The sequence below is a fragment of the Pimephales promelas genome, chromosome 18, assembly GCF_988280905.1.
Source record: "Pimephales promelas chromosome 18, fPimPro1.hap1.1, whole genome shotgun sequence".
NCBI lineage: Eukaryota > Metazoa > Chordata > Actinopteri > Cypriniformes > Leuciscidae > Pimephales > Pimephales promelas.
Window position 1 is genome coordinate 4,372,644 of NC_142786.1, and position 11,773 is coordinate 4,384,416.

At 36.6% G+C, this 11,773-nt stretch overlaps 1 protein-coding gene across 3 annotated transcripts; it reads left to right on the plus strand.

Annotated features, from left to right (window-relative positions):
* The first annotated feature begins 980 nt into the window (after positions 1 to 980).
* On the plus strand, positions 981 to 10,819 carry stard3 (StAR related lipid transfer domain containing 3). 3 transcript variants are annotated; one of them, XM_039681474.2, is made up of 15 exons: positions 981 to 1,068; positions 2,402 to 2,649; positions 3,041 to 3,118; positions 3,437 to 3,514; positions 4,258 to 4,311; positions 4,506 to 4,623; positions 6,328 to 6,429; positions 6,514 to 6,569; positions 7,499 to 7,591; positions 7,672 to 7,734; positions 7,824 to 7,919; positions 8,782 to 8,861; positions 9,001 to 9,105; positions 9,183 to 9,276; positions 10,671 to 10,819. In XM_039681474.2, the coding sequence occupies exons 2-15, from the start codon at positions 2,428 to 2,430 to the stop codon at positions 10,776 to 10,778; spliced, it is 1,347 nt and encodes a 448-aa protein (XP_039537408.2). In that variant the 5' UTR covers positions 981 to 1,068; positions 2,402 to 2,427; the 3' UTR covers positions 10,779 to 10,819. The 3 variants fall into 3 exon arrangements, with proteins under 3 accessions (XP_039537408.2, XP_088978861.1, XP_039537409.2); XM_089122735.1 differs by having other exon boundaries at positions 7,678 to 7,734; XM_039681475.2 differs by having other exon boundaries at positions 1,059 to 1,191.
* The last annotated feature ends 954 nt before the right edge of the window (positions 10,820 to 11,773 follow it).

Genomic DNA, 11,773 nt, shown 5'->3' on the forward strand with positions numbered 1-11,773 from the left:
TTAGTGTTATAGAATCTTTTTTTTCATATTCTGAGATTTTAACTGGTTATGTATTATTTCTTGACATTTGACCTGATAAAGTGCTGTTACTTTACATTTGGAAATAAAGATTTTGTGTAACTTACTCGTAACATAACCACTGAAAATGATGAAAAAATATTCATCAAACAGGCATATTTTTCAGTTTGATGCCTCCAAGAGGAGGGCAGTTTTGGCAAAAACCGTTCAGATTTCTGTTGTTAACAGATGGTGGCACAGTGGTTCTCCATCCCATATCTTCAATGCCTCTGATGCTTTCAAAATCGGGGCTGAAACTACTCTGGATTAGATTGCCATAAAAGGTGGTAAATATTTTAGAGGGACATTTCTGTGATTTCTCAGCTTCAACCTTCACTATCACAGCACTAAAAGGATCCAGGATTAGGAAACTTTCTTGTGTTTGCCAATTGCCATTGTGGGGCTGCACATGACATATGACATTAAGACCTACTTCACACAATAGCTATTGGGATTTGTGTTTTATGGTGAGTTATTATGAGAGAATGATGTGACAGACAGAGGAATTGAAACCCAGTGGTATTAAGCTCAGCCACTGCAACTAACCGTGGGAAATCCTAAAACTAGGTCAGACCAATACATAAGAAAAAAAAACCCGTTTCTATACTCATGTTGTTGTGGGAAATGAGGCCATCCATTTCCAACTGAAACTGAAAGTACAACATTTTTTCACTTTTACACAATACAATTTCTTATTCATTATATTTTATTCCAAAGTATGTATTAAATGTAATAAAATCGCAATTTAATGTCGCAATCGCAATTATATGTATAATTGCCACAACATTGCGATTTCATATCTCGCAATTGTGATTTCCCTCCCTCTCAGATTGCGTTTATATATCGCATGAATTTATAACACGCAATTTGAAAGCATTATGTATATAAAATATGATGCCAATACAAAGTACTGCATGTCGATCATCAGCTGGCGGATGTGACGTTCTCTCACATCCGGTTGTAATCGCGGAAGAGCAGTAGGCTGATAATAAGAGTGATGCGCTGATTTTGGTGAGTTTCGCATTCGCTCTGTCTCTCTCGGCTATTTTTTTAGTAACAGCGGTTTTGGTGCTTATAAATGACTTATCCAAACTTTTTTCAACTGTTAACTAAACGCCGACTTGCATTACCGAGGTCAGTAAGTATTTAAGTTTAGAGCTACAAGCTTGTTGATGCTCCGGCTATTCGTGCTATATACACTGTATGTGTGAATATATTCATGAATTCATAATTTCGTCTTTTCTGAATATCGAGTATTTGTTAACGAATGGTTGTTTAATGGGAACAGATTTTTACAGTGATATATGTTTTAAAGCTTCCATTGGCACAGACAGGGAAACTGCATTCATGTCGGCTGAGCAGAATCGGTAAATGTATCAATCATATGATGCTTTTGCTTCCCAGATGCGTGTTTTCTGGCCTGTTTATGGCTTAATATATCTATTCGTTGTTTAGACACACAGGGCAGATAGTGCTATCTAGTACTGGAAGTTAAAAGGTCTCTGTTTAATCACCTTACCTGCAGTCATACTGTAAATTATGTAAGTATAAAATAGGTATCTAAAGTATGGCAGAGAGATCAGGTTAGATTGTAATGAGCTATAGTACCAGCATTTTCATTAATTTTACCACATGTTATATTATTAGTATGTTTAAACAATTTTATATTAAAAATGTAACATAAACATGATGCACAATATATCGGTATCGGCTGATATATGTTAATTTTTAATGTTATCGTCATCGGGCCAATAAGAAAGTTTGGCCGAGATGTATTAAAGCCGATAAATAACGGATTATTTATTTCCTTGAGCTGAGACTTCAGATATGCACAGTTCGCCAATGATGGTTTTGAATTGCTTGAAATATGATCGAAATCACTTCGAAAAAGAAAATACAGTTCAGTCTGTCATATAGGCAACATACAATTATAATCATTATAATTGTGCACTTGGGATATGGATTTATTAGTGAGACTTTTGTTTTTGTAATGCAGGCTTTCAAAAATGTTGATTTATCAGCCAATATCGGCTTTCACATGGAAAGAGTTATCAGTAACAACCAAATTTTTCATATCGGTGCATCCTAAATTTGATTGACAGAAATACTAAATGTAAACATATATGTAGTACATTTACAGACTAACAAATTGTCCTTCGTATCTTTTGCTAGGCCATGACTTGTTTAGACCAGCTCTAAAAGTGGTCAAAGGCTGCATGATTAGATCATGTATTCATGCATGTCGTTTGATCACTGTTCTTTCAGTTTGTGTATAATGGCAGTATGTTGCTTGAAAGCCAGATAAACTGCATCTTTGTTTGACATCTTTTCTTCTCTGGTTCAGGTGATGCGCTCCGACTGCATGTAGGTATGCGGAGCGGCGTGGGCTACAGCGAGTTGGAGGGAAGTCTTCCAGCCATTGCTTCTTTGAACGCCTCGTATTCCCAGGCGTCCCTCTCGCTTCCCTCGCCTTACTACTCCCCGCTGCCCCCGGGAGAGAGGAAAGCCTTTTCGGACGTCCGCCGAACCTTCTGCCTCTTTGTTACGTTTGACCTCCTCTTCATCACTCTGCTCTGGATCATTGAATTAAATGTAAGTCTTCTCCAAATTGTCTTCTTGCCCAGTGCTATTCGTTTTTTCTCTGTCATGCAGTTTGTATTTCCTTTTTTTTTGAGTTCATATATTATAATTATAATTTGGGTTCATATTTACGGTTGATTGTACGTGCCTGTTTCACTTCCTCTGATGAAGAGAGTCATGCAAAATTTGCATATTATTTTTAACCATATTTAGTTAAGTAAATAGGGATGTGTGTATTCATTTATATTAAATATATGAAAATATTTTATGAAATATATGGAAATAAAACCTTGTTTATATTAAAATGTTTTTACTCATTTTAAATGTATCTTTGGCGTGTGATATAAAATAGTATATATATATATATATCTGTTTGATCTGTTTTTCTGTCTGTGTCTCTCAGATCAGTACGAGTATATGGGCCAGTCTTGAGAAAGAGGTCGTTTTCTACAACTTCAAGTCATCTTTCTTTGATATATTTGTAAGTATGAGTCTCAATGCTTTGTTACCTAGTGAACCATAATAAAAAGTGGCTTTATACAGCATGTACAAATAAATTGTGGGTGAATTTGGGGTACAAAAATGCCTTTTTTTATGCATTGAAGCTGCTCTCATATCTGCAACAAAAAAAAAAAAACATTGCAAAAAAGTGATGGCATCTTAGAAAAATGTCAAAACTCTGATATTTACTACCTTCCTTCCTAATGGATCAGCACTGAACAGTCACTGTTAAATCCTTAGTTATTACTTTATATAGCAATAATCTCTTTCTTTTTCTCCTTTGCTTGTTCCTGCTCAGCTTTTAGCTGTGTTTAGATTTCTGTGTTTGCAGCTTGGATATGCTGTATTTCAATTGAGACACTGGTGGGTCGTTGCGGTAAGAAAGACCAACCTCAGCCCATAAACATCTCAGTATTTGCATTTTTTATACATCTATCTATCTATCTATCTATCTATCTATCTATCTATCTATCTATCTATCTATCTATCTATCTATCTATCTATATATATATATATATATATATATTTGTAATGTATATACAGTAATTGTCCAAGACCAACCTCAGCCTATAAACATCTCAGTATTTGCATTTTTTTATACATTTATTATTATTATTTGATGTTTGTTTGTTTTTTTTCATTATATTTATCAGGTAATGTTAGCATATAAGTAAAAACTCAACTTGTTTAGTGTGTACAGTACTGGTCAAAGGTTTGGAAACATTAACTTTTTGAAAGAAGTCTCTTCTGCTCATCATACCGGCATTTATTTGATCAAAAATACAGGAAAAACAACAATATTGTGAAATTATTAAAAATAATGATTTTCTATTTTAATAGATTAGAATGATTTCCGAAGGATCATGTGACACTGAAGACTGGCGTAATGGCTGATGAAATTTCAGCTTTGCTTCACAGAAATAAATAATATTTTATAATAAGTATATTCAACTAGAAAACCATTATTTTAAATTGTAATAGTACTTCACTATATCACTGTATTTTTGTTCAAATATATGCAGCTTTGATGAGCTTTTTTCAAAAACATTCAAAATAGTAATTTTTCCAAACTTTATATATATTTATATATCATTCTTTTTGTTCTTTCTCTGATGTCAGATCACTACTCTGGTGACCAGCGCCTTCCTCATTGCCAAAGTCATCATATCAGATGTAAGATAGTTAATGTTTTATCTTCCTAGCCAATCTATTTCAATGCTTAAATTATATGAGGTGAAGTCACATTGTCTGCTTTGTTCCTCAGATGAACCGCTAACAGCTCTCTGACTTCTTTACACGTTTTATTACGTTGCTGTAACAATAGAAATAGGTGTAGGAGGTCATATAGTTGTCTCTTGTTTTCTCAGTTGTTGAATCAGAATGCTTTTGGCTATGTTCTTCCCATCACCTCGTTTGTGTTGGCATGGTTGGAAACCTGGTTCCTGGATTTCAAAGTGCTCACACAGGAAGCAGAGGATGAGAGAGGTGAGAGAATTTTTAATACAAATATTCAGGGCTGTATTTTATATACACGCATCAGTAAAAATAAAAGCTTTTGTTTATTCATGTTGGTCATAAAAGCATCCCTATAAGCTGAAATATTACTTGTTTGAAAATAGCGGGCAGTGAATGTCAGGTTTTTTTTTTTTTTCTCCTGATCCTACATTTATTTTATTTCAGGCAAACCCCCTTAAGGCTTGATAATTAGTTTTTTTTTTTTTCATGATCAATTTCCACTCTCTCTAAGGCTGTTAGAAATAAGAGTTTGAAGTAAAACCTTTTTGCATCTGTAACTTTAAGACGTATGAATTGCATCATAATATGATTGGCTGAAATTTTCCAAAATAAATTAGTAAAAACGTCTGAGACGTAGCCTGGGTTTGCGCTGCTAGGCAGCCTGGACACCAGGAACCAAATTTTTGCCTGAGATAGGGAACCAATCACAGAACGGGGAGGGAGCAGCAAGACGACGATGACGTATGCGACACACCGAAGCAGTTTGTTTATATCTATGGATCCATCTTGGCAGTGGACGCGAAGTTACCTTTTGATACAGCCTTTGTGTATACATAAATCTCCTAAATGTCTGACACATTGTCGTCTTCCTCATCGAATTTTTTGTCGCTCTACATACGTCATCTGGTATAATTTAACCGATTGGCTATGAGCTACGTACGGGCGCATTTGATAGACATTTGTAGCACCCAATAATATGGCTCTGGGTATTTGTAAACCACGCCTCAAATACGAGAAAATGAACATGTCGTTTCCAGACCACGTCTCATTCTCAAGGATAAGTGGTCTGGTGTTAGCCAGGCTATCTGAGACGTGTAATAATACTGAGGTTTATTGTTATGTAAATGTGGATAATCATATGTTTGATGGTTGGGACATACCGTAAAAGCCCAGGCTTTTATTTTCCCAAATCGTCGAACTGCACTGGCTTGTATTTGAGAAAGGCGTCTATATGAGACAGGCCTTTATAATTTAGTATTGAGATGTTGTTCATTGAGTGTAAGCTAGTCTCTAATCTTTAAAAATCTCCAAATGCTCCATGTGAAACTGCGGTCTTCCAACCTTTTACTATCGTGTCAATTGATTTTGATTAATATGCGCTAGGGAAAGAGAGCAAGACGGCGCACATGTTGTTTGAAGACGTAAAAGTGAGCGTGCGTGTCTGGGTGCTCTCTCTGCTCGATATGCGCTCTGTCAAGCGCAGCAGTCTCTATTCTACGTCTCTCACTGATCAAAAAAGGCTAAAGCCTTTTTAAAGTTTGGTGGGACACAATTTTGCTTTGGCGGCCACCAAAAAGCGGACGATCTGACTGGTTTTACAAGATTACATACATATAGTTTAAAGTTTTACAGCAGTCATGATGATTTCTGAGCGAGCAGATTTGGCTTATTAGTTGTGGTTGGACTGGGGAACTTTGCATTATGAGAATTTGAGTGCCTACATGGTGCAAGGCCTTTCAAAAGAGGAAGAAAGAACCTTTTTCCTGTGATATGTCATTTTTATACTCATGTGGTCACTTAAACAGTCACATTACTTTAAGGATTTAGGAAGGGAAACATGCTTCTACTTTGTTCTGGAGATGCACACTAAGACTGTCACTGATGTTTGGGTAAGTCCTTGTAGGATAGGAAGAGCGCTACATTGATGATCTGTCATGTCCTCATCTCCTGCAGTGTATCTGGCAGCAGTAAATGCGGCGTGTGAGCCGGCCCCTATGATCGCTCCTAGAGCCGTGTCTGACGGACAGTTTTACTCCCCGCCGGAGTCCCTGGCAGGTAGAGCCATTCGCTTTCATTCTAATGTGACCCAATGTCTGTTGTTGCTTTATCTCCAGCCTAATGTTTGTGTTTGTCCTCTAGGTTCTGAGGATGATCTTGATGAAGAGGGTCTCGGCAGAAAAGCAGTAACTGAACAAGTATACACATGATTGTTTTCATTATGTTTGCATGGAAGAAATATCTGAAAATGACCTTATTTCTGTCTCTCTAAAAGTAATAAGAACCACTTATTTCATAAGCAAAGCTGGGGTGCATTTCCTGAAAGCATCGTTAGCCAACTGTGCTCACAAGTTCCGTCGTTACAAACATAATTCAACGATTTGCCATTTCATGAAACCATGGTTCCAATGAATATTCGCAAACAGCGTCCTAAACTTGCATGGTTGGAACAACAGCTCTCGAGCTGTGATTTAAAGGGATGGTTCACTTTGAAATTAATTTTTGGTATGTTTTAGCTTACCTCAAGGACATCCAAGATGTAGATGTCTTTGTTTTCACAGTATTTTCAATTTTGAATTTTTTAGGTCAAACCGTTTTTGTCTGTCAGTCATATAATGAAGGTCTATGGTCACCACCTCAAAGTGCATGCACAGAGAAGTCCAAATTAAACATGATTTAATGACTCGTAAATGTAAGTACACATTGATGGCCTAAAACATCAAAAGTTAAGCTAAAAATTAATTTTTTGGGCACAATAGGCCTCTATCACATCGTGTTAGAAACAACTAGGAGCGTAAAAAAAATTGTTTTTAAATATATTGAGCGTAAATTCGCAAGGGCACTCTGAAATATGACTTGTAAGTGAATGAATCAAACATCGACTAAAGCAAAAATGACATGAAACAAAAGCAGTGATGTAGTCCACCTCAGTGTGACATCATTAACGACATGTTGAAGCAATGTGGTTCAAACGACAGCGGTGCAACCATGTTACTACAGTGTCTGGAAACAGTTATGACTAGTTGGTTAGCTTTCTCCAACAATGCAGCTTACTATGGTAGTTAACCAGTAATTACATCGTTGTACGGGACACACTACAGTTAATTCTGTATTCACTTGTTTTTAGGACAAAGAGTTTGTACGACAGGGATGGGAGGCCATGGCAGTGGTGGAACAGATACTGACACAAGAGGAAAACTGGAAGTTTGAGAAGACTAATGTGTGTACACGTCCATGCTTGCAGTATTTATGTGCAAATGGTTTTGTGATTGGCTGAATATGAAACTTCTTCATTCTCAGGAGCAGGGAGATGCAGTATATACACTTGAAATCCCATTCCATGGGAAGACGTTTATTTTAAAGGTATGAGACCTGCATATTATGAGCCACCTTATTCCATGTTTCTACATATATACAGAATCGGTTACGTACCTGTGTTTGGCGTGTTTCAGGCACTCTTGCAGTGTTCAGCAGAGCTGGTGTATCAGGAGGCCATTTTGCAGCCAGAGAAGATGGTGCAGTGGAACAGAACCGTGTCTGTTTGTCAGGTACACGTACACTCTCAGACTCCTCCGTCTGAAAAACATGTGGGTGTGAGGCATGTGTTAATAGTGAAATGACACATGTACACATCAAAATGTACAAAAAAAAAAAAACATTAGGTCACTACCATTCAAAGGGTTTCGGGGTCGGTAAGATTTTTTTATTGTTTCTGAAAGGAGTCTCACCAAAGTTGCATTAATTTGATAGATTGTGAAATATTACAGCTTAAATTAACTTTTCTTTATGTATATATTTTAAAATGTAATTCATTCCATTGATTGCAAAGACCAAATGATGCTGCTCCAATGTCATGTGTTGTCCGATCAAATGATGATTTGTTAGTCGCTGAATGTCATGTAATGGAGAACTAAATGGACATGTAAAATTGGTGTTCATGTCAGAGATGTGACCTTGCTTTAAGTCAAGTCAAGTCAAATATATATATAGCTTTTCACAATACAGATTGTATCAAAGCTGCTTCACAGTATCAATCAAGACAACATAACAGTGTTTGTTTATTCATGAAAAAAAGACAATGAAGTTTGGTAGAGCTGATCAATGGTATGATGGGTCAAAAAATTTGAATATCCCCAACTGAGCAAGCCAAAGGCAACAGTGGCAAGGAACCGAAAAACTCCATCAAGTGACCCGATGGTGTCCTAAAACTCCATCAGATCACCCAATGGAGAAAAAAAAACCTTTAAACAGTGTGATATTTATATGGATGACATGGATTTCACTATCCTCTGACTGTCCCTGCTAATTATAAAGACAAAACTCTTATGAAGCTACAAAAAAATGTTTATGTTGAATGGATTGAGATTACAATCAACGTTCTCTCTGTTCCCTCCTCTGATCTGCCCATAGATTTTACAGAGAGTGGATGACAACACAATGGTGTCATATGATGTATCTGCAGGAGCTGCTGGAGGTGTCGTGTCACCCAGGTGGCTGTTTTTGCTTCTCAATGTGTCAAATTGAAGCTTAGCCCTGTTTAACATATATATTTTCAATAGATAGTCATGTGATAATTTATACTAGTACTCAAAGGATTCAAACAGTGTCTTTCTCGTTTTTGACATTCAGGGACTTTGTAAATGTTCGTCGGGTGGAGCGCAGGCGAGACTGCTACATTTCTGCAGGAATGGCCACCAATTACATCAGCAAACCTCCTCAGAGTCGCTACGTCAGGTCTGTCGTGTCCTCGGCCTGTTAAAATGCAGAACGTATTTAAGCTGTAAACTAAACTCTCTCTCTCTCTCTCTCAGAGGGGAAAATGGTCCTGGTGGATTTGTTGTGTTGAAATCCAACAGTAATCCTTCAGTTTGCACCTTCATCTGGGTTCTCAATACAGACCTTAAGGTAAGAGCTTCATGTACCACCGGTTTGTACATTAAAGCCATTTTAACGTATTCAAATCACGCATGTTTTTAATTAAGTGTTTGCAAATGCAAGAATCACTATTAGTGTTGTGCATATTTGATGTTAATGGGTTGTTTAGATGTCTGACCCCAAGTATTTAACATCATTTGTGTTACGGACATGAATTATGCTTCAAATCATGCAACTTGTTGAGGAGATGTCTATAACACTATAACATTTTGAAGCATTCACATTTATCGCAGATGGAAAAATCCAACAGACTTGCAGCAAACCTACTTTTTAGATGTGGCCCAATAGAGTGCCGAAGTTATCACGTCACTTTGTAGGCCAAAACGCGGAAGTCAGTTAGCATTTTAACCCTCCCGGTTCCCTCGTTTTAAGGTCTATGGGATTTTTGAATGGGTTTTTGCTAAATCGCCTGAAATAAGGTCTGTGGTGAACAAAGCCTCTAAATATTTTCACGTTTTGATCTCTGACATAAAACACACCAGTTATAATCTGCTTGTGGTTTTTTTAAACTTTGTGCATTTTTTTTTCCTTATATATATAGGCTTCAACATGTATACATTTTGGATCAGGCCGATTATTAACCGATATATTTTAAATAAGTGGCAAGAAGAGTGGAATATGTGCAAGAATAATAAGTTGTATGAAACTCATCCGGAGTTTCAACAAACAGACTTTCTACCAATTTTAAAACTAGATTTGATCAAGTGGTCTACACCAGGTCATACAAGTTTGACCCATGCTTTTTTGCTTAAAGTTGAAGAAGCAAACTTTATGTATGTTTTTTAAAATTCCTTTATCTGTCAAACATTTTTTATTAGATTGTCCTGGACTTCACGCAAGCAGAAGGCTCTTTTATGAAGTTACTTCTTTGAAGGACATATTTAATGAGATTATGCCTGAAAAGGTTCTGGATTTTTTTTATCATATGTTAATTTAATATGACTTCTTGTTTATATTTGTTTTGTTTTTGATGTATTTATATGATGTTTGAATTTTTGTAAATGAATTTTTGCCATGAAAATAGCTTTGACTGCTGACATGGCATGAAATAAAATAATCTGAATCTGTATAAATTTTGGATTAACTTGTAAAGATTATCTTGATAGACAAAACGTGTAGGAGTCACAACTCTTTGTTGAACACAGATCTTATTTTTTGCGATTTTCCAAAAGTCTATGGGGAAAATGCATAGCTTTTTGATCGAGGGAACCCATGCGACGCTAACTTCCGAGTTGTCCTACAAAGTGACGTCATCACTTCGGCACTCTATTAGATGCCCCGAAACAACCCAAATTTTGTTTATAAGTACATTTTGACTCAATTATATATAATCCATTAATTATCAATGTATTTTCTTCTCACAGGGTCGCCTCCCACGTTACCTCATCCACCAGTCACTGGCCGCCACCATGTTTGAGTTCATGTCTCATCTCAGGCAGCGTATAAATGATGTCCACGTCTCCTACCGGTGATCTCCGGCTTTGACTCTTTATCCAGCCACAGTTTACGTGGTGGTAACTTCAAATTACACTGCGCCATATTCATTCTCCTGTAAACTACAGTTGTCATGAGGAGATCCAGCATATCATTTGACTGGTGGAAGGTTGTGAGTGTTTGGCTGCACTTCATACTGAAGTTAAAGCTGATATAGATGTACTACTACAGCACATGGGCATGAGGCCGAACTCATGCTGTCAAATCACACAAGAGCTAGAAACATGCACAGGAAATTGTGTGGTGTGTTAGGGGAAATGGATGTGTTATTCAGCTGTGCCTAAAACCACTGTTGTCCCCCTAGTGAACATGACTGAATGCTAGGATGGTTTCTATACAATATTCTGAGCCAAATCCGCTGCGGTTTCTCATTCTGCTTTTACTTGTGCCTTAATCGTTCATGGACACACATTCGTACTAATATTAATTATTGTTTTAGGTCTTATTATGGTTTTCATTGCTGAGTTTAGATTATTAAAAGTAAATGTATTCATCTGTAGTGTAGATCAGCAGTCTGCTATGTATGTGATAATTTTGTCTAATAATGTATACGGTTAAGAGTTTGATTATGCAGTTACGTCTTAAATCAACATTATCCGGTTAACTAGTAACAAAAAATTCATAAATTCTGCTGCTGCAACAATAACAAAAAAATATTGAAGCAAACAGTTGTGCTTAAACCAACCAATCTGAAATGAATGTAATGGGCCTTTTATTGAAATTTGCATTTATTTTTCCTCTTTCTGTATTGCATGTCAGTTTATTTTCACACAGAGCATAATCGACAGCTTTTTATTGGTTATACACCCATGTTTACCACATTTATACAGGGCATCGCATTTTATAAACATTTGAAACCGGAAATGAATCCTAGTCACCAGTTGTTTGATTAGTATTGCCACTAATATAAATGCCGCTTATAAAATGTGAATGTGACCTTCATGAATAAGTTGCCTTGAAGCAAGCAAAATAC